General features: G+C 40.9%; 1 protein-coding gene across 1 annotated transcript in view; it reads left to right on the forward strand.

Annotated features, from left to right (window-relative positions):
• Window positions 1-10,730: 10,730 nt before the first annotated feature.
• Window positions 10,731-23,583, forward strand: part of LOC111969939 (leucine-rich repeats and immunoglobulin-like domains protein 1) — a 50,081-nt gene continuing 37,228 nt past the window's right edge. Inside the window, exon 1 of the mRNA XM_023996340.2 lies at window positions 10,731-12,111. Coding sequence (XP_023852108.1) covers window positions 11,909-12,111 — 203 coding nt within the window. The 5' untranslated portion in view covers window positions 10,731-11,908. The remainder of the gene's footprint in view (window positions 12,112-23,583) is intronic.

Genomic DNA, 23,583 nt, shown 5'->3' on the forward strand with positions numbered 1-23,583 from the left:
GTTTACTGTATAAATGTATTACTTTCTCTACTTATAGAAGGCTAGTGCAGAGGTACCTGCACTCTATCGAACCTAGCTTTAACATAAAACACCTGTAGATGTTGAGGTAAAAATATATTGCCCTAGTGAACAACATGTTTTACACAAAATAATGGCTAAATCCTTTCTTGGGGCCAATGAAGTGGAAAAGGAGAGGGACAGGAAAAGAGAAGGAGAGTCTTGGCATCAATTCATTCACACTAAAAACACAGAACAAAGAATGCTGCCAGACAAAAGCTTGTTCACCAATGCGGCCACGAAACACATAAGTCACCTTTCAAAGCTCTAACACGTTGCATTCCTATCCTGAGGCAGAACGAAAACTTTTCCATGCCATTGCTTCTTTTATGAAATATTCTATAGTCAAGGCGTATTAAAACAATCACAGCCAAATAAACAAAGAAGTCACCGTTCTCATCCCAACTGAAGGCTTGCCTCAACCAGCGCAGTGTTCAACTTTGTCTTAGAGGGTGAGGACATGAGGGATGTAAGACAAGGGTAAACACCTGTTGAAAAGAAATGGAAACAAACTGTAGACACGGCCCTGTTTTCAACAATGCATGACTTCACTGTAGTTGACATTGACTGAGGTACATGCGTAAAAAACAATGTTGGAATTGAATGCCACGCCCACCCTTCAGCAGAGCAGTTCGGGAGGAGGATGCATCTCTCATCACCCTGCGTTGGGCCACTGAGCAGCAACCCCTGGCCAATGACAGCAACCCTTGGCCAATGACAGAAACTTGGCAGAACTGGGCGAGATTCACTCACTTCATTAAACAAACAATGGTGAGAAATGTAAATGTTAGTACACACTTTCAATAATATATCAAAAATAAAATCCAGGCCATCTTGTTTGGACACCTGGGTGGGTAGGGGTTGGTTGTGTGGAACTCAACAGGCACATTGCACCACACTAAAGCCTTCTTTACTCAGCACACTCTTTGTTTTCACCATCCTCCAGCAACAGGTGTTAAGTTCATGACCTGTGTGGAATAATTGTTCCTAGTTTACAAACAGGTTTTCATGGCCCACAAATCTCAATCTTTCTCAGAAATGGTGACAGTGCAGAGTTCTCAATACACTGACCCAAATTGGACAAGTTTAGAGTGGATACAAGAGATTAAAAGGGATAAGTGAAAGATATAATAGTCCCCTCAGCAGTGACCTCAGAAGAGTGTACAAGTGGAACTTGGACTCCTTCCCAAGAGGGCTTTATTCTACCAGAGCACCGTCTACCTACATCAGTGTGCCTTTCCCCCATGTTGTCGCTCAGACCACGCATAACACCACTTAGCAAACAGCCTTATATCTCAGGAGATGTCCAACTGTCTCTGCTTCCCATTAGCAAGGCATTTCCACGCTCGCGCACACCCGTTAACCATCCAGTGAGAGTATGACGGGTTGGCCTTGTTTCACGCCTCTCCGTTTTATTGTTGATGAATGGCTCAAGCAGATGGCTCGTTATCTTTGAAGATTCCAAGTAAGACAACCATGATAAATTGTTCTGGGCCTCACAATCCCCTCTTCCAGCCTCAATCCCTCAATAAACCGACAATGTGAAAAATAGTTATTTAACACACCAACACAATTCACCTCAGCACCATCCCCTCCTTACCAAATCCAAATGTCTTTATGCATTGCACCTTCCTTTTAACTGTCTGCACTTCCCGCTTTCATCCTGTTCCAGCTGTACAAACGCATGGTATGGTTGGTGTTAAAAACATTCATGCACAGAGAGAGGGGGAGCTTCACTCATCTGGTGCACTCATTACCCCCTTTACATGACACTCTCATGACAAACTCACGTCCACTCTCCCATCAGTCAAACTTCACACAGCCCAGAGTCAGACATGGATGGGGGCCACAGGGTAATCAGAGGTCCAGTTGTGGTAGCCATAGCTGTTAATGCCTTCCTCACACTGTGGATCCTCTCTCCCTCAGACTGTGCAGCCACACTCATAAATCAACCGTCCATGCAGGAGAAAAAACCCTTCAAAGCTGTTGAAATATGTCTAACGTCTGCATGTGTCTTCAGTGCCAGCCAGGAATCAGGCTACATACCCATAATGCACACATGTGGTGCAGGATGGTGCAATTGACTTGTGATGTGATGGAGTGACTTTCACATTCCTTTCTTCACAGCATTTAGTAGTCATTCAGCACACCATTATCCAGTGGTGGAAAAAGGAACCAATATTCATACTTGAGTAAAAAAGTAAAAATACCTTAATAGACTCAAGTAAAAGTCACCCAGTAAAATATTACTTGAGTAAAAGTCTAAAAGTATTTGCTTTAAATATACTTTAAATGAAGTATCAAAAGTAAATGTAATCGCTAAAGTATACTTAAGTATCAAAAGTAAAAGTATAAATAATTTCAAATTCCTTACATTAAATTAAGCAAACCAGACAGCACAATTTTCTTGTTTTAAAAATGTATGGATAGCCAGGGGAACTCTCCAACACTCAGACATAATTTACAAATGAAACATTCATGTTTACTGAATCCGCCAGACCAGAGGCAGTAGGAATGACCAGGGGTGTTCTCTTGATAAGTGCGTGAATTGGACCATTTTCCTGTCCTGCTAAGCATTCAAAATATAACAAATACTTTTGGGTGTCAGGGAAATGTATGGAGTAAAAAGTATACTATTTTCTTTAGGAATATAGTGAAGTAAAAGTTGTCAAAAATATAAATAGTAAAGTACAGATAAGTAGTACTTTATATAATTTTTACCTAAGTAGTTTTTTAGGGTGTGTACTTTACATCACTGCCCTTATCCAGAGAAGCTTCCAGTATTGATATTCAACAAAGTGTAAAACTTTGTATTATAGGTAAGAAAGACCCTTTGCATGTAATTTTGGTGAGCTATCTTTCTCTATCCTAAGTAAGAGTTTAACGACATGGTCCAGAACTTTGGTGACTAATAAATATATTTTTTAAACCTCCCGCTTTTGGGCTGGATGTGTCAATTTGAAGTTCATACATGCATAATCTATGAGCAGAATTACTGTCTTAACTCAATTAGCCACGAAATCCCTAGTTTGCATCAACTGTTTTCTAAAAGCTGTGCTGTGCCATTTTCCCTACATTTTCCCCCATGTAGGCCAGTCCTCTAGCAATTTGAGTTGTAGACAATGAGCTTCAGCCCCTCGCCATTTGAGTGACAGTTAGCAACATGCACACACAGAAAACCCTGCTGCTACCTGGTCTGTCATTCTGTCTGACTAAAGAGGACAGCCAGCTGGATGTGTAACAACCACACTCTATCCTTGATTGATTTTAGAGCTGTAATTTAATGTCTTTGTGACGTAGTACGCAATTTTCGGGGACCACCTTTGGCTCGTGAGAGCTACTTTCAGAACTACTGTCTAAAACGTATACAAAAGTACTGGAGAATCTCTTTAACATTAACTTCTTATGGCTGCAGAGCAGTATTGAGTAGCTTGGATGAAAGGTGCCCAGAGTAAACGGCCTGCTCCTCAGTCCCAGTTACTAATGTATGCATATTATTATTAGTATTGGATAGAAAACACTCTGAAGTTTCTAAAACTGTTTGAATTATGTCTGTGAGTATAACAGAACTCATATGGCGGGCAAAAACCTGAGAAAAAATCCAGGAAGAGGAAGTGAGAATTCTGAGGCTGGTTGATGTTAAACTCATCGCCTATTCAATTCCCTGTAATATATGGATCTGTTTGCACTTCATACGCCTTCCACTAGATGTCAACAGTCGGTAGAACGTTGAATGAAGTGTACACTGTGTTGTGGGGCCGGATGAGAGGGGAATGAGTCAGTGGTCTGGCAGATTGCCAGTTCCTGGTCACGCGCATTCCTCATGATATCGCCTTGCGTTCCATAACTTCTACAGACAGAAGGAATGCTCCGGTTGGAACGTTATTGGATATATATGATAACAACATCCTGAAGATTGATTCTCTACTTAGTTTGACCAGTTTATTGGACTTGTAATATAACTTTTTGAAGTTTTTGTCCGACGTTTGCCTGCATCTGCGCGAGCGTTTGGACACGTGTACTACACATGCTAGCAAAAGTAGCTACTTGGACATAAGTAATGGACATTATCGAACAAAACAACGATTTATTGTGGAACTAGGATTCCTGGGAGTGCATTCTGATGAAGATGATCAAAGGTAAGGGAATATTTATGATGTAATTTCGTATTTCTGTTGACTCCAACATGGCGGAGAAATGTTGTTAAATTTGAGCGCCGTCTCAGATTATTGCATGGTGTGCTTTTTACGTAAGTTTTTTTTTAAATCTGACACAGCGGTTGCATTAAGAACAAGTGTATCTTTAATTCTATGTAAAACATGTATCTTTCATCAAAGTTTATGATGAGTATTTCTGTTATTTGACGTGGCTCTCTGCAATTTCTCTGGATATTTTGGAGGCATTTCTGAACATGGCACCAATGTAAACCGAGATTTGTGGATATAAATATGCACATTATCGAACAAAACATAAATGTATTGTGGAACATGATGTCCTATGAGTGTCATCTGATGAAGATCATCAAAGGTTAGTGATTCATTTTATCTCTATTTCTGCTTTTTGTGACTACTATCTTTCGCTGGAAAAATGGCTGTGCTTATTGTGGTTTGGTGTGACCTAACATAATCGTTTGTAGTGCTTTCGCTGAAAAGCATATTTGAAATCGGACACTTTGGTGGGATTAACAAGTTTACCTTTAAAGTTGTATAAGACACATGTATGTCTGAGGAATTTTAATTATGAGATTTCTGTTGTTTTGAATTTGGCGCCCTGCACTTTCACTGGCTGTTGTCATATCATCCCGTTACCGGGATTGCAGCCATAAGAAGTTTTAAGGTCGTGGGCAAAAATATTGGCACCCTTACACTTTTTTCAAGTAACTCACAATTTTCCCATTAATTTTTTTTCTGTCACTGTTAATGTTACAGAATCTTTATTTTTGATTCAGAACTTAATAGATCAATTTAAATCAGAAAATGAACAATTGGCATTGACAAAATTATTGACACCCTAGACTTAATATTTGGTTGCACAGCCTTTGGTCAAAATAATTGCAATCAAGCGCTTCCTATAGCCATCAATGCCAATCCTGCACCTCTGTACTGGCAGTTTGGCCCACTCCCCCAGTTCTCCCAGATTTTAAAAGGTGCCTTCTACTAACTGCTGCTTTCAGATCTCTCCACAAGTTTTCAATGGGAATTAGATCTGGACTCATTGCAGGCCACTCCAGAACAGTCCAGCGTTTTGTCTTAAACCATTCCTGGGTGTTTGGGGTCATTGTCCTGCTGAAAGACCCATCAACTTCGACGGAGACCCAGCTTTCTGGACACTGGGTCCAACACCACGCTCCAAAATGCCTTGGTATTTTCCTGATTTCATGATAACATGCACACATTTAAGGCACCCAGTGCCAAAGGCCGCGAAGTGACCCCAAAACATCACTGAACCTTCTCAATGTTAGACTGTAGGGAAGGTGTTCTTTTCTTTGTAGGCTTCATTTTGTTGTTTTCTGTAAACATAGAGATGGTGTACTTTACCAAAAATCTCCAATTTGGTCTCATGTGTCCACAGGACATTCTCCCAGAAGGATTTTGGCATGTTCAGTTGTGTTTTTCGCAAATTACAGTCAAGCTTTCTTATCTCTCTCTCAGCAGTGGGTTCCTCCGGGGTCTTTCATTGAGTTGGCTACAGATGGTGTGAGTTGAAACTGTCGTACCTTGTGTCTGAAGGTCTGCTTGAATCTGTGTGGCAGTTGAATGAGGTGCTTTCTCCACCATTCAAACAATCCTTCACTGAAATCTTCCATCAAGTTTTCTCCCGCGGACACGTCCAGGGAGGTTGGCTACAGTGGCATGGGCCTTAAACTTCTAGATAACATTACGTATGGTGGAAACAGGAATATCAAGGTCTCTGGAGATGGACTTGTAGCCATTTTCCATGTTGCTACAATCTTGTGTCTGACCTCCTCAGATAATTCTCTGGTTTACTTTCTTTTCTCCATGCTCATTGCGGTACACACAGTGACATAAACAACAGATTTTTACCTTGTCAGCTCAGGGATTTGATCTTGCAGCCTTCCAGTTACTATTCCAACGCTTTAACCACTAGGCTACCCTGCCGCCCCATTTCTTTGTGGAATAAGCTAACATTTAGTAAATTATTCAGATTTTTTCGTTTTGTTCAACTGCAAACTAAAGAAATACATACAGTACCAGTCAAAAGTTTGGACACACCTACTCATTCAAGAGCTTCTCTTAATTTTTTACTATTTTCTACATTGTAGAATAATAGTGAAGACATAAAAACTTTGAAATAACGCATATGGAATCAAGTAGTAACCAAAAAAGTGTTAAACGAATCAAAATATATTTTATTTTCTTCAAAGTAGCCACCCTTTGCCTTGATGACAGCTTTGCACACTCTTTGCATTCTCTCAACCAGCTTCATGGGGAACGCTTTTCCAACAGTCTTGAAGAGGTTCCCACATATGCTGAGCACTTGTTAAGCTTCCGGGTTAGAGTCCCACAGCTTGAAAGCGGCAGCTCTACCCTTTAGCTCAGTGTGAATGTTGCCTGTAATCCATGGCTTTTGGTTGGAGTATGTACGTACAGTCACTGTGGGGACAATGTCCTCGATGCACTTATTGATAAAGCCAGTGACTGATGTGGTGTACTCCTCAATGCCATCGGAAGAATCCCGGAACATATTCCAGTCTATGATAACAAAACAGTCCTGTAGTTTAGCATCTGCTTCATCTGACCACTTTTTTATAGACCGATTCACTGGTGCTTCCTGCTTTAATTTTTGCTTGTAAGCAGGAATCAGGAACATAGAATTGTGGTCTGATTTACCAAATGGAGGGCGAGGGAGAGCTTTGTACGTGTCTCTGTGTGTGGAGTACAGGTGGTCTAGAGTTTTTTTTCCTTCTGGTTGCACATTTAACATGTTGATAGAAATTAGGTAGAACTGATCTAAGTTTCCCTGCATTAAAGTCTCTGGCCACTAGAAGTGCCGCCTCTGGGTGAACGGTTTCCTGTTTGCTTATTTCCTTATACAGTTGACTGAGTGCGGTCTTAGTGCCAGCATCCGTCTGTGGTGGTAAATAAACAGCCACGAAAAGTATAGCTGAAAACTCTCTAGGCAAATAGTGTGGTCTGCATTTTATCACAAGATACTCTACTTCAGGCGAGCAAAATCTAGAGACTTCCTTAGATTTCATGCACCAGCTGTTGTTTACAAATATGCACAGACCGCCCCCCCCTCGTCTTACCGGAGTGTTCTGTTCTATCTTGCCGGTGCAGCGTATATCCCGCTAGCTGAATATCCATGTCATCATTCAGCCACGATTCCGTGAAACATAAGATATTACAGTTTTTGATGTCCCGTTGGTAGGATATTCTTGATAGTACCTCGTCTAATTTATTGTCCAATGATTGCACGTTGGCAAGTAATATTGACGGTAGCGGCAGCTTTCCCAGTCACCTTCTGCGAGTGATTGTGTTGTAATACATATTATATGAATATACACTGAGTGTACAAAACATTAGGAACACCGGCTCTTCCATGACAGACTGACCAGGTGAATCCAGGTGAAAGCTATGATCCCTTACTGATATATATACNCAAGATACTCTACTTCAGGCGAGCAAAATCTAGAGACTTCCTTAGATTTCATGCACCAGCTGTTGTTTACAAATATGCACAGACCGCCCCCCCCCCCCCTCGTATTACCGGAGCGTGCTGTTCTATCTTGCCGGTGCAGCGTATATCCTGCTAGCTGAATATCCATGTCATCATTCAGCCACGATTCCGTGAAACATAAGATATTACAGGTTTTGATGTCCCGTTGGTAGGATATTCGTGATCGCACCTCGTCTAATTTATTGTCCAATGATTGCACGTTGGCGAGTAATATTGATGATAATGGCAGCTTTCCCACTCGCCTTCTGCGGATCCTTACGAGGCACCCTGCTCTGTGTCCTCTGTACCTGCGTCTCTTCCTCTTGCAAATAACTGGGATGTTGGCATTGTCGGGTGTTCGGAGAATGTCCTGTTACTTGAACTCTGTGAAGCATTTATTTGGGCTGCAATCTGAGGTGCAGTTAACTCTAATGAACGTATCCTCTGCAGCAGAGGTAACTCTGGGTCTTCCTTTCCTGTGGCGGTCCTCATGAGAGCCAGTTTCATCATAGCGCTTGATGGTTTTTGCGACTGCACTTGAAGAAACTTTCAAAGTTCTTGAAATGTTCCGTATTGACTGACTTTTATGTCTTAAAGGAACGATGGACTGTGGTTTCTCTTTGCTTATTTGAGCTGTTCTTGCCATAATATGGAGTTGGTCTTTTACCAAATAGGGCTATCTTTTGTATACCACCCCTACCTTGTCACAACACAACTGATTGGCTCAAACACATTAAGAAGGAAAGAAATTCCACAAATTAACTTTTAACAAGGCACACCTGTTAATTGAAATACATTCCAGGTGACTACCTCATGAAGCTGGTTGAGATAATGCCAAGAGTGAGCAAAGCTGTCATTAGGCAAAGGGTGGCTACTTTGAAGAATCTCAAATATAAAATAAATGTTGATTTGTTTAAACTTTTTTGGTTACTACATGATTCCATATTAAGTTATTTTATAGTTTTGATATCTTTCCCATTACTCTACAATGTAGAAAATAGTAAAAATAAAGAAAGACTTGAATGAGTAGGTGAGTCCAAACTTTTGACTGGTACTGTATGTAGATACCAAAATGATTAAGAGGGGTTGTGTTAAATGCAGAAGACACATTTCAGTTGAATGTATTCAGTTGTACAACTGACTAGGTATCCCCCTTTCCCTTTCCCTTATTAAAAAAAGTGCAAGGGTGCCAATATTTTTGGCCACGGCTATCTATTGAGTGTTACATTCTTTGTAATATGAATAATATTTAATTTTGATGACATGTTGTCCTTCATTGGACAAAGGTAAATTATAATTCTGTGAATGAATTCACCTTATACTTGTTATCAACTTGATTAATTTGAACATTTCTTTTGACAGATCCCCATGCCCATTCACAGCTGGTACAGCAGCATCTGACTCCACAAGTCACACAAAAGTAATTTGCGCAACAAATCATTGAAAGAAGCCGCAGCACTAGATAAATCATATTAGAAAACATGTCTACAATATTCTCAAAATAGACCCCCAAAATACCTAATATCTGTTTAAAAGAACATGAAAATGCAGAGCCACATATTTCAGATGGCTATGATTGTATGCCCTCAACCGCCCATAGTTGCAGTCAAGGAAACATCAGGGACTTGTAGTGTCTAATCATGCATAAATGTGATCATACCTCTGCAGCCCCAACTCTAAAATTGTTGCATTATCAACTGAATTAAAGACCACCTGCGGTAAGTATGTGATGCTGTACAGTTAAATTAGTCATATTTTGAGTTCCATGGTGTTAATAAATGTCTAAAATACAACAATAAAACCGCTAACATTTTATTGAGTTGCAGTTGATAGGCTGTTTAATAGAGCATAGACTGTCCACAAGGGACTATCCATATACAGTGTGGCCTAACACTGCCCAACAAACCTTTTCAACTTTTAAAAATCAAATGTATTAATGTCTCACCCCACCTGTGGGCTACTGTCTATGCTTAGGCCAACACTTCTGATGCAATGCAAAGCAATGTGAAACCTATAACTATTCATTCCAAAAGGAAGGAGGAACTCACAGGACCGCCTGCGGTGCTGCAGGTGTGAATATCCATGTCCCCAGTGTAGTGATTAATTGCATGAAAATGCAGGACTTATCCTAACACGAAGAGATTACAATAGCTCATACAGAGTCAATCAATAGGACCTGTCATAGCCACACAAAAATGTGAAGGGAAAAAACTGTTCACAGGGCCAAAAGGCTCCACCAATTTATTGCAGATGTGCATTTTGTGACAAGGGGTGGACATGACTTCACCATTTGGGAAGAATTATGTGCTATCATGACACCCATTATAGGGAACCCCTAATTTGCGTAAAGATCATTCTGAATGCACAGTCACAACTCAACTTCAACTAAGATACTTTTTTTGTGTTTAAACTAGGAAAATAGCAACATCTTTGCATCTAATGGATACAAATTTGACTTATATCTGTATAATAACAAGTAATTACTATAGAACAATCCCTATGCCACTTGTTAATAACAAACAAAGCTCAAATCAAATTGTATTTGTCACATGCGCCGTATACAACAGGTGTAGTAGACCTTAGCAATAAAATAACAGTAGCGAGGCTATATACAAAGGGTACCAGTACAGAGCCAATGTGCCGGGGCACAGGTTAGTCTACTATGTAAGTTTGCATACTGAATGCAACAACCCAGGTTACTTGGGTACGAAAACATCAGATTTACTTTAACTTTTTTTAGGGTTGAAAACTACATTATTCATAGCGTCCGAATGATATATTTACAGAAATTTCACTCTGGGAAAGGGGATACAACTAAATGCTTCAAACCAAGATGTGTCTTCCACATTTAACCCAACCCCTCTGAATCAGAGGGAGGAGTGGTTGTTGGGGGTTAATTAACTTCCTCAAGGGCAGGCAGATTTTTCCACCTTGTCCGCTCTGGGATCCGACCTGTGTCCTTTCGGTTACTGACCCAACACTCTTAACCGCTAGGCTACCAGCTATCTTTTCTGGATGGCTATCATTAACCGATTATAGAGCTTTAACCTGGTCATTGTCCCTTTAAAACGCGGTGAGAGTGAAGGGAGGTGGTGCGGTTTCACACCCAGGGTGGGAAACATGGGTGGGGTCAACGACTGGTTGACTGGCAGTCAGAGTTTGCGACGCCTGTAGAATCCACAACAACCAGTGAGATTAGGAGTTTACCCTTTCTTCAAATTTGAGCCAATTGCAAGGGGAAATGGGAGGTTCCCAAGTGCTGTTGTGCATCCAACGTGGGACTATGGAACGAAGACTGAAAAAAATGAAGTAACAAAAAATAAAAATAATAACTCATGGTGGATAGGGTCTGAAGTTGGGACTGAACCAGGCTCCGAACGCCGAGGTTTTCTGACCATAGACTGCATCTGATAAGCATTTACTAGGAACTACACTAACCCGTCGAGTGTGCGGCGAAATTGGGATCAATCGGCACAAAGTGTATACTTTTTGGGGTGTTTTGTAGCGCCATAAACGAGAAGTCAACGATAACTCGTTTTCGGCACCGATCTCGAGTGCTTCATTTGCGTAGCAGAGTAACGCCGTCAAAGTTTTAGCCAACATTCCAAGCGTGCGATGAAGAGAAGATACATTTTAAAGTTTGTTTTGAGTGGCACTGCCGATGCAAACCGCATAGGCTAGTATTTGGAAAATGTGTCACGTGTATATTTGACATGAACGTAATCTTAAATTAAGAGTCCCTGTTGATGTTTGCCATTTTTTTTCTTCTCTGGCATTGTTTTTAGGCTATTGATGTTTCCCCAAAACGAATCGCTTTGCCAAGAAAGGATCCTTATTTCAACCTTTTATGGACAAGTTCAATTTACTTCATGTTATTGAATTTTGGCTGCTTGACAAGTTTATTGTAGCCTTCTTGCTTCGTAAACAGTGATTCACCTTTGATTTCAGCCCACATTGGACAAAAGTTGGACTGGGAACTTGCGTCTAAACGACTCGGTTATTTGGAAGAGTAGACCAGTTGTACACGCCACAAGTGTTAGTTTTTTCTTCATTTTACCACAACACAATTTGTGATATAATAGACCGCACTATCTCTAAAACGGTACCAGATTTCCAATTTGTGGATACGACGAGAGATCAGTGGCCAGCGCGCGATTAAACTTGATACAAAATGGCGGCGTCCCTGGGACGAATTGGATCGGTTTCTCACTATGGTTTTTATTTAGTTTTGTCGCTGGAACTGTTAATCAATTACGGCTTGAGTTCAGATTTACCATGTGCTCAGAACTGTACCTGCACTGGAGATTCTGTGGACTGTAGTCATTTGGATTTGACAGATACACCGCTGGACCTGCCCATTCAGACAGTTGCCCTGTAAGTAGCCTCGAGCCGCCTTATTAATTGACCACCCCATATGGGGATGAGATTCAACCCATAGCAGGATAAGAGACAATGTTTCGGTAGTAGCCCACACCAATTCGCGGACCCTTTGTTGCAAGGTCATAAGCGAATTTATCAATTTGCTTTTATGTTGTTGTAATTTTCTTGATTGCATGGTTGTCTTATTATTTTGTAGCCTATGCCTCACATGTAAAGCATTGCAGAACACCAGAACCTAATAGGCTATTTATTCGTGGACTACAGGGGCGGACTGGGACCACACCTGCCCAATTTCTTCCTTGAGGCCCCAACACCGGCCCAATATTTTTCTTGGGGCCCACATTTTGTGCTGGATAATGATAATTTTGCTGCAAAAAAGCCCACGGTAGACAACTGGGCTAAAAATGGACTTGTCCATCTGGCAATTGGCCAAAATGCCAGACGTCCAGTCCATCCTGAGGGACAACTATGGATAATGTCCAAACAATAATTACTGTTTGACCATTATCACACTATGGTATAGGGTTACAGCCTACTAAATGTCTCTATAGATTTTTGTCATTTGCAAGGAATCTGAAACTGCTTAACAAGTTGCTTTAATTTGTTAAAACTCTTTCAATAATAGACTTACTGTTACTCCCAACCTGTGTACACAACTTCAAAGGTGACCAGAAATATATTCATTTGAGAGGAAATAGCCTAAATCAACTTTATAACCTAAACTATAACAAGGCCTACATGATGCCAATTAAACATATATGATTAAAGAGTAGATACAAATTCAGACGGGAACTTTTTCAACTACCAAAACAGTCAATTAAAACTATCTCCTTAGTTATATGGGCAAAACATTTTTCAGAGAAATTGACTGACTAAATCTCATTGGATTTAAACTCTTCATTGTGTCTAAAGATCACTTCATTCAATTAGATCTATGACACATATTAGCCCTTAATCTTCTATTTGGTTCTGTGGCCGTGGCCCACAAATTGGATTTCTTGTAAATTAGGCATGGATTATCAAGAGAATGTTAGCCACAATGGGGACACTGTCTGCACGTTCGTTTAGGAAGTGAGCCAGTTTATTTTTTATTTTTTTTACTGAGAACATTTCAATCCTCATCCCATTGAATGACCATGTTTTTTTTATAGACAAGACAGCTTTCTTTTTCTCAATCATCATTTTGGCTCAACCAGCAGTGTGACCATAGTTTCAATGGCAATTGTTTTATTTAACCTTTATTTAACCAGGTTAGACTCTTGAGATGAACATCTATTTTTCAAGAGAGACCTGGACAAATGTGAATCCTCAAGGACAATTCAACTGTTTAATTAACAGGAATGTTTTACCGAAATCACCAAATGGTCCATTTTAGAGCAAGGGGAAGGGGGGACTTTTTGTACAACAGGCTTTTTTTCTGCTGGGGGGTCAAAGAGCGAAGGCCTTTGGACTTCTCAGGTTCCTGTGTTTGACTTCCCCTGGGAAGTGACGAATGCCACTTTTTTTTTTAAAGTCCTTAACTTTAATAATGATGCCTGTGTCCAGGGTGCCTTATTGCCCTTAAACACCCCTTTGCCATGTGAAAGTGCTGTTTATGGAAAAACGTAACACTCATATGTAGGTAATGGTATTCAGTGCTTAAACAGCAACACAAAAAACAACACACAGCTGGGCAGCGGGGACAAGTTTCTCATCTGAAATGTCTAAATGCAAACATTGTTGTGTGATATCTGGTGCCTGTTTACTGCACACATGGTGTCGGGAGAGGGGTGGCGATCGCTTGTTGGCTGGAGCTACCTGTGTATTTTAGGATCAAAGGAATATATGCCCCATGGTTTGGTCTGCAGGAGGGTACGCAGAGACTCATTGAATGAATCACATAAGGATGAAGAGGATTAAATGTTAACATTTGATCAACAAATACTTTAATCTTCAATCTTAATCCTTTTGCAATGGCGTGAGCCATAAGACATAATGATTGTTTAAAAAAAGTTAGGCCTACATTTTTTGGTTTGTTCAATTGAGACAGTGGACTATATATATGTATTATTAGGACATGATTTTTAAAATAAAAGCTTACTAAGATTACTTGAGATCCTTGTTCTGCAGCTCTGTGTGAGTGTCCTGTCCAGTCAGGCGATGCTGGGTTTCACACCAAATGTGTTTGTCTCTCTGAACCTCCGGGACCCTGCGCCAAGTGAATTAATGGGGGGAATAAAGTGTCCCTGTTGTGTTTAGCCTCTGCTTGTGTGGAAGCAGCAGCGGTCGGTCATCAGGCAATGTGGAGGCTGCGCGGACATTACTGTTGGATGTCTATAAAAACAGGCTTGGTCCACTCTCACCGTGAGCTGCTGTAGCTCTGAACTGGCTCTTCTGTAGAAGAACGCTAAAATCCCCTCAGTGTTGGTTAGGACACGATGGACAAGTGTCTGCTTGTCATGGTGGCTTGAGTTTTCAAAATTGCTGAGACCCCAGATAGCAGTATCAGTAAGAAATCTATTGGCTATAATTTAAAATATCTTGAAATGTATAAAAGAACTAAGATAATTGTTTTTCTCACATTCTCTTCATGTACTGCTAATGGAAAAAATGGTGACCTCGTGTTGCTGTGGTCATTATATGTGCCTATATATTGTGAGTATAGTGCTGACAACTCCTACAGTAGCTTGGTTTTGTAAGGGGGAGACAGGGCAGAGACTGGGTGCTTGTCTGCAGTATATCCGTCAGTAAGAGGGAGTTTTCTGAGGAAACTCTGGACACGGCCTGTGTGAAAAATCAAGCCTTAATGCATTCCAGTTGTCAAAATAGTTTCCATGTTCTGCCCTGTTTTTACAGCTCCCCTGTGACATTCAACCTTGATGGGGATAGTAGGAAACAAGCGGGTGTTGGCATATTCAGCTAGAGCAGGGATGGACAATTGGCGGCCCCCCTTTTGTAGGCTTGCGGATCGATTTACAAAAATGAAAAAAAAATAACGCAGGCCCCACTTACCTCAGAGTTCGAAAAGTAGAATACACAAGGTACAATTTAGAAATTTGGTTGTGCATCAGCTATTTTTTTATGACTGTCAGTGACTCATTTTGTCAGTCACTGACAGTCAGTCAATTAGCCCATGCCAGCTAACAATTTTGTTAGATTGGTAAATTAGTCAAGCCATGTATCTAAACTTGTAGTAATCATGGTTGAATTACCGACCAGGGGGGGGGGCATTGATTTTGTTATTCACCTTCACTCAGATATATTAAAACTGCAAACATTTCTCTCCACCTCAAGGCAAAATTGCAGAAAACTTATTTTAAAAGGTCAACATTCTCTCTACGCCTCAAAGAAAATGTGTGCAAAATGTGTAGAATTGCAGGAAACTAACTCTAAAATGTATTTTTTTCCTTTCCGCTGTCAAGAGGGTGGCCGCTAAAATATTTTGCTCCCAAGGTTGGGGGCCAACAAATTTTCACTTTGGGCCCCAAAAAGGCTAGTGCAGGCTCTGACTGCATGTGTGGGTATGGATGTGGGTACGCAGACCGGGAAGCCATTGCGGCCCCTCATGATGAGTTGAGATATTTTGAGGAGATTGAGGGATTGAGAGAATTAGATGGGGAAAATTGGAGTATGTGACCATCCAGGATATTTAGATATGTTAAATGGCAATATGGGGCAGGTAGCGTTCTCCTGGCATCCTCCAAACCCAGATTCGTCCGTCGGACTGCAAGATGGTGAAGCTTGGGGGTTTCCCCTGCTCTAGAGTCCAATGGCGTCGAGCTTTACATCACCAGCCGATGCGCATCAAGCATTGCTAAGAGCTGCTGGCAAACGCAGGAAAGTGCTGTTTGAATGAATGCTTACGAGCCTGCTGCTGCCTACCACCGCTCAGACTGCTCTATCAAATATCAAATCATAGACTTAATTATAATAAACACAGAAATACGAGCCTTTGGTCATTAATATGGTAAAATCCGGAAACTATCATTTTGAAAACAAAACGTTTATTCTTTCAGTGAAATATGGAACCATTCTGTATTTTATAGAATGGGTGGCAACCCAAAGTTTAAATATTACTGTTACATTGCACAACCTTCAATGTTATGTCATAATTATGTAAAATTCTGGCAAACTGTTGCATATACCCTGACTCTGCTTGCACTGAACGCAAGAGCAGTGACACAATTTCCCTAGTTAATATTGCCTGCTAACATGAATTTTTATAACTAAATATGCAGCTTTAAAAATATATACTTCTGTGCATTGTTATGGTTAGGTACATTTGTACAACGATTGTGCATTTTTCGCAAATGCACTTTTGTTAAATCATCACCCATTTGCCGAAGTTGAAGTAGGCTGTGATTCAATGATAAATGAACAGGCACCGCAGGGATTATATGCAATGCAGGACAAGCTAGTTAACTACACATGGTTGATAATATTACTAGGTTAACTAGTGAGTATTGATTGTTTGTTTTTTATAAGATAAGTTTAATGCTAGCTAGCAACTTACCTTGGCTCCGTTGAAGTCTGAAGTTTATATACACTTAGGTTGGAGTCATTAAAACTCGTTTTCCAAACACTCCACAAAATTATTATTAATAAACTATAGTTTTGGCAAGTCGGTTAGGACATCTACTTTGTGCATGACACAAGTAATTTGTCGAACAAATGTTTACAGACAGATTATTTCACTTATAATTCACTGTATCACAATTCTAGTGGGCCAGAAGTTTACATACACTAAGTTGACTGCCTTTTAAACAGCTTTGAAAATTTCTGAAAATTATGTCTTGGCTTTAGATGCTTCAGATAAGCTAATTGACATCATTTGAGTCAATTGGAGGTGTACCTGTGGATGGATTTCAAGGCCCACCTTCAAACTCAGTGCCTCATTGCTTGACATCATGGGAAACAAAAGAAATCAGCTAAGACCTCCTCAGAAAAATAATTGTAGACCTGGTTCATCCTTAGGAGCAATTTCCAAATGCCTGAAGGTACCACATTCATCTGTACAAACAATAGTACGCAAGTATAAACACCATGGGACCACACGTTCTGTCTCCTGGAGATGAACGTACTTTGGTGCGAAAAGTGCAAATCAATCCCAGAACAACAGCAAAGGACCTTGTGAAGATGCAGGAGGAAACAGGTACAAAAGTATCTATATCCAAGCTGAAGAACACTATCCCAACCGTGAAGCACGAGGGTGGCAGCATCATGTTGTGGGGGTTCTTTGCTGCAGGAGGGACTGGTGCACTTCACAAAATAGATGGCATCATGAGGAAGGACAATTATGTGGATATATTGAAGCAACATCTCAAGACATCAGTCAGGAAGTTAAAGCTTGGTCGCAAATGGGTCTTCCAAATGTACTATGACCCCAAGCATACTTTCAAAGGTGTGGCAAAATGGATTAAGGACAACAAAGTCGAGGTATTGGAGTGGCCATCACAAAGCCCTGACCTCAATCCTATAGAAAATTTGTGGGCAGAACTTAAAAAGCGTGTGCGAAAAAGGAGGCCTACAAACCTGACTCAGTTACACCAGCTTTGTCAGGAGGAATGGGCCACAATTTACCCAACTTATTGTGGGAATCTTGTGGAAGGCTACCTGAAACGTTTGACAAAGTTAAACAATTTAAAGGCAATGCTACCGAATACTAATTGAGTGTATGTAAACTTCTGACCCACTGGGAATGTGATGAAAGAAATAAAAGCTCAAATAAATCATTCTCTCTACTATTATTCTGACATTTCACATTCTTAAAATAAAGTTGTGATCCTAACTGACCTAAGACAGGGAATTTTTACTAGGATTACATGTCAGGAATGGAGAAAAACTGAGTTTAAATGTATTTGACTGAGGTGTATGTAAACTTCTGACTTCAACTGGATATATAGATAGCTATAATAGAGTGATTCTAAACAAATTGAGATTTTCAAAGGTATTCTGTATTTTTGCTGTTGCCTTTTTATTAAACATTGGTGATTTTTCATGCTCATAAGGCTGTTAACGAATCACCTAGATGGGTCCCTACGTTAGTACTTTCGTAGTCTTCTGATTTGAAGAATGGCCTAATGATATCCAGTGCAGGCTATCTCTCACTCAGTCAGATAATCTCTCTCAGTGGTGGTTTATCTTGTTTGTGGTCACCGTAATGTGTGTAAAGAGTGTCTTTGCCTGCAGTGCCATCCATGTAATCGGTTTTACAAGTAAATAAAAGCATGAACATTATTAACGTTGGCTTTGATCGATGTGGTTGGATATAGAGAGAAAGCAGTGTCTGAAATAAATATTTTCTGCTTCGTCCGTCATTTCCCCTGCTGTGCTCTACAGTGTCACATAGCTAATCCAGTCTCTGGATTGATCCCTTTACAAGAAATCTTTTCCTGAGTGCTTTCCTATATGGGAAAGAAATGTCAAGCCCGACCAACAACCAACCATGCACTGCCTCTTCGATTTTGACAAACGTTCTGTTACTGCATTATACACCACCTCACTCAATCACGTAATCCAGTGGTATTGGTAAACACCCCCCAGAGGTTGGTTTTGGCTTTTGCCCACAGGAAATGGGTTTGTTTTGGTGGTTTCATGACAGGCTCTGGTCTGGTGGTTCCTCTGGTCCTGGGTGCAGATCACCTGGCCTGAGGGGGTGTACTGCGGGGGTGTTGGGGTGGCAATGTTTTGTCACGGTCTGGTTCGTGTCGGGTTCCATTGGGTAAAAGTTCAGTGGTCTGACCGAAACAAACCACAACTAACATGCAAATAAACACCAATAAAACGTTGAGGAGAGAGCTGTTTTCTGGTAATCAACATTGTTGCCATTGTGTGTCTATCCATGGTTACCATGCATTATCAGCCATGTGGTATGAATGAAGGAATGACTGATGGCGGATGAAACTGCCCTAATGAAATAAAAGTAAAAACCAAACTGGTTTCCTCCATTTCCTTCACCCAATGTAGACATATCCACAGTGTACACTGACCGTAGGACTGAGGCCCTTGTGGTTTCAATGGCAATTCTTACTAAGCAGTCTTGTAATCTTGTGGTATTGAGAATGGTTTTGCTGAATTGGTTTATTGTCATGGATTCTTGAGCCTTGTGACTAATGTCCCTAGGCTGAGTTTTATAAAGCAACAGGATTGTCATTATTTCCTGGGTTTAAGATTATATCGATAGTGCTCTGATTTTATCGTTGCCCCCAAAAATAATGATTCCCCCCTTAGTGTGAATGTTTGATAGTTATGGTAGATAAACAATAAATAATCAGTGCTTGCTTGGGAAAGTATCTCATTCATTTATTCTAGATGTCAACTTTTAGACTACGGTTTACATTTTAGCAAACACTGTTATCCAGAGCGATTTACAGGAGTAATTACGGTTAAGTGTCTTGCTCAAGTGCACATCGACAGATTTTGTTTACCTAGTCGGCTCGGGGATTCGAACCAGACACTTTTCAGTTACTGGCCCAACGCTCTCAACTGCTAGGCTACCTGCCTCCGGTATGCATGTATACATAGCTTTAGACAGAAAATAATTAGCAGCAATAAGCGAGTAAAGAATTCCTTTCATAACTATAGATAAAAGTTAACATTTACATGAAGTTATGAAGTGAGCTCATCGCGGTGTTCACTGTAATGACAATTGAACGGCTACTGCCAGAAGTCATTCCACACAAATCCAGTCAACAGAATAGATGGCCTTTTTGTTAAGACACACTGGGGCGCCAAGTTTTTTTTCTTTTTGTTTAAGCCGCTGTCTACCAAGTGGGTTTGATAGATGAATCATCTGTGAATTCTGTACATCTGGTAAGAGTTAGGACATTTGGAGAAGACATTAGAAAAAAAAATTGTTACTTGGAGAGGTACTGCGAAGTGGAGAACCCCCAAAACTGGCTGTCTGGCAACCAAGAGCATTCTTACCTTTCAAAAAACCTGCAATGGCCTGTGTCCACTGATTTAGTAGGAAACAGAGGGGTTCAGTACCTGCACATACATCCACACACACAGGCCTACATAACCTTATTTCTAAAGTTTGGCCCCATTCTCTCTCCATGGATCATGGTGTAATTATTGCAGATAGTTTCTGTTTGCAAGAATAATAAACATTAGGCAGGGGAAGTCCGTATTCTAATGATCAGTCATTTTCTTCACTTTGAAGTACAGTACATACGATCAGCGGCCTGTGGAAAGGGAACTGAAACAATACCCCCTCAAAATGTGACTTATGTTCTTTCAGATTCATTGGTAAAGCTAATTTCCTTTTGGAGTCTGGCGACCATATAACACATTAGGATTTTCTATCAAACTCCAGTCCGTGTGTGTGCATGAGACTGTATGTGTGTGTGCTGTGTGCTTCCCCCCTCATGCGTCTTGGCTGGCGTCTTCGGGCCTGAGTTCATGCTAGTGAGGACCGTGCTGCAGCCCCATGCCCCCCCCCCTGTTTGTTTGGACTGCCTGCTCCGTACCGAACCAAGAGCACCCTGGGAAAGGACCTGCATGGCTCCAAGATGTGTGCCTACCTCAGAGACTTCAGAAAACAGAGACATTCTCCCTCTGACTTAACTTTGCTCACAGGCTGTAGCCTAGCTAGCAGACCTTGTTTGTTGCCTGGAATTGCTGCCGGAAAATCTGCAATGCAAGCCGTGCTGTTGAAATATGCTGATCCCATCAGCCCACATATCTGCTGCTCTCAAATGTGCTCTGTAGAGATGTGCCGACTACAGCACATTTAGCACATCTAGTAGGTGTTTGCACCAGGCTGAATTGTGATCATAGATACTACGCAGGCATTTTGTGCCACTTTTTAAATAACTTTTTAAATGTTTGTTTGTGGCTGCTTTCACTGTCTTGTCCCTCTCTCTCTTGCCTATGTTTTGCTGAAGTCTAAAATGGTGGGGTGGTGTTGGTATTACTCCTGTGTACACGGGGGGAGGCTCTCTACGCCTCCGTCTGGCTTGCCCTCTGTTTGGCCTATGGGAGCTCTCTTCTCCTAGCTCCTCCACAAACAGAAGGTTATTCTTTAACTATTTTATGGCTGTTTGAAAACGGACCACATTAAAGCTCCGCTGTTTCCCAGCTGCACAACAAAGGCCCTATCGCTGACATCACTTCACACTTCCAAAGAGCGAAGTTCACACTCATCTTATCAGCAATAGAGATGGGTAGATAAAGACGATTCCAGTCTACAAACCCAACCCCCCTTCACTTCCGCATTCTGCCTTGGATTATGAGGGCATTGTCATAAGAAATGATATCATCCCCCTGCTTTTTATTTAATTTAACCTTTATTTCTTCTTTGACAGAATACAAAATAAGGAGATTTTTCTCTCTTTTCTTTTAGGTAGTAATGATGGGTTTCTGTTGCTCCAACAGTGTAGTAGTGTAACGGTTTAAGTCTAGTGCGGTTGAACTCTTAAAGTATTTTCGAGGCAGGTCAGTGTACTTCGTCACACAGGTTTTATAGTTTTATTGCTGCTTTTAATGGTGTCTCAGAGTGGCTAAGCTAATGTTGCTATAGCTGACCTCTACCCTTCCGATCTCTGCCAAACTGTGTTGCTATTGATTGATCTGAGCTCTCTAGAGTAGACTGTGTTTCAGGGCAACAGGTGGACTGGGAAGTGGCAGTGGCTAAATTGGCCAGGCCCAGTATGTACAATACATTCAAAAAGTATTCAGACCCCTTGACTTTTTCCACATTGTTACATTACAGCCTTATTCTAAAAATGGATTTAATTTTAAAAAATCGCATCAATCTACACACAATACCCCATAATGACAAAGGGAAAACAGTTTTTTTGAATTTTTTTGCAAATGTGTATATAAAAAAAAAAAAAACATACCTTATTTAAATAAGTATTCAGACCCTTTGCTATGAGACTCTAAATTGAGCTTAGGGACATCCTGTTTCTATTGATCATTCTTCATGTTTCTACAACTTGATTGGAGTCCACCTGAGGTAAATTGAACTAATCGGACATGATTTGGAAAGGCACACACCTGTCTATATAAGGTCCCACAGTTGACAGTGCATATCAGAGCAAAAACCAAGCCATGAGGTCGAAGGAATTGTCCGTAGAGCTCCGAGACAGGATTGTGTAGAAGCACAGATATGAGGAAGGGTACCAAACAATGTCTGCAGCATTGAAGGTCCCCAAGAACACAGTAGCTTCCATCATTCTCTCTCCTTCCAGTTCTCTGCTGCCAATGACTGGAACGAACTACAAAAATCTCTGAAACTGGAAACACTTATCTCCCTCACTAGCTTTAAGCACCAGCTGTCAGAGCAGCTCACAGATTACTGCACCTGTACATATCCCATCTATAATTTAGCCCAAACAACTACCTCTCCCCCTACTGTATTTATTTATTTATTTTGCTCCTTTGCACCCCATTATTTATATCTCTACTTTGCACATTCTTCCACTGCAAATCTACCATTCCAGTGTTTTACTTGCTATATTGTATTTACTTCGCCACCATGGCCTTTTTTTTTTGCCTTTACCTCCCTTATCTCACCTCATTTGCTCACATTGTATATATACTTATTTTTCTACTGTATTATTGACTGTATGTTTGTTTTACTCCATGTGTAACTCTGTTGTTGTATGTGTCGAACTGCTTTGCTTTATCTTGGCCAGGTCGCAATTGTAAATGAGAACTTGTTCTCAACTTGCTTACCTGGTTAAATAAAGGTGAAATAAAATAAATAAATACAAATTCTTAAATGGAAGAAGTTTGGAACCACCAAGATTTCCTAGAGCTGGCTGCCCGGCCAAACAGCAATCAGGGGAGAAGGGCCTTGGTCAGGGAGTTGAACAAGAACCTGATGGTCACTCTGACATTCCTCTGTGGAGATGTGAGAACCTTCCAGAAGGACAACCATCTCTACAGCAGTCCACCAATCGGGCCATTATGGTAGAGTGGCAAGACGGAAGCCACTCCTCAGTAAAAGGCACATGACAGGCCACTTAGAGTTTGCCAAAAGGCACCTAAAGGACTCTCAGACCATGATAAACAAGATTATCTGGTCTGATGAAGCCAAGATTGAACTATTTGGCCTGAATGCCAAGCGTCAAGTCTGGGGGAAACCTGGCAACATCTCTACGGTGAAGCATGGTGGTGGCAGCATCATGCTGTGGGGATGTTTTTCAGCGTCAGGGACTGGGAGACTAGTCAGGATCGAGGTAAAGATGAACGGAGTAAAGTACAGAGAGGTCCAGAGTGCTCAGGTACATCTACAAACCTGTTTTTACTTTGTCATTATGGGGTATTGTGTGTAGATTGATGGGGGGAAAACGATTTAATACTTTTCAGAATAAGGCTGTAACGTAACAATATGTGGAAAAAGTCAATGGATCTGAGGGATTTCCAAATTCACTGTATTTTTTTTAATACGTTTTTATTTTCTTTAACTAGGCAAGTCAGTTAAGAAAACATTCTTATTTACAACGACGGCCAAACATGGACGACGCTGGGCCAATT

The sequence above is a fragment of the Salvelinus sp. IW2-2015 genome, linkage group LG11 (genome assembly GCF_002910315.2).
Source record: "Salvelinus sp. IW2-2015 linkage group LG11, ASM291031v2, whole genome shotgun sequence".
NCBI lineage: Eukaryota > Metazoa > Chordata > Actinopteri > Salmoniformes > Salmonidae > Salvelinus > Salvelinus sp. IW2-2015.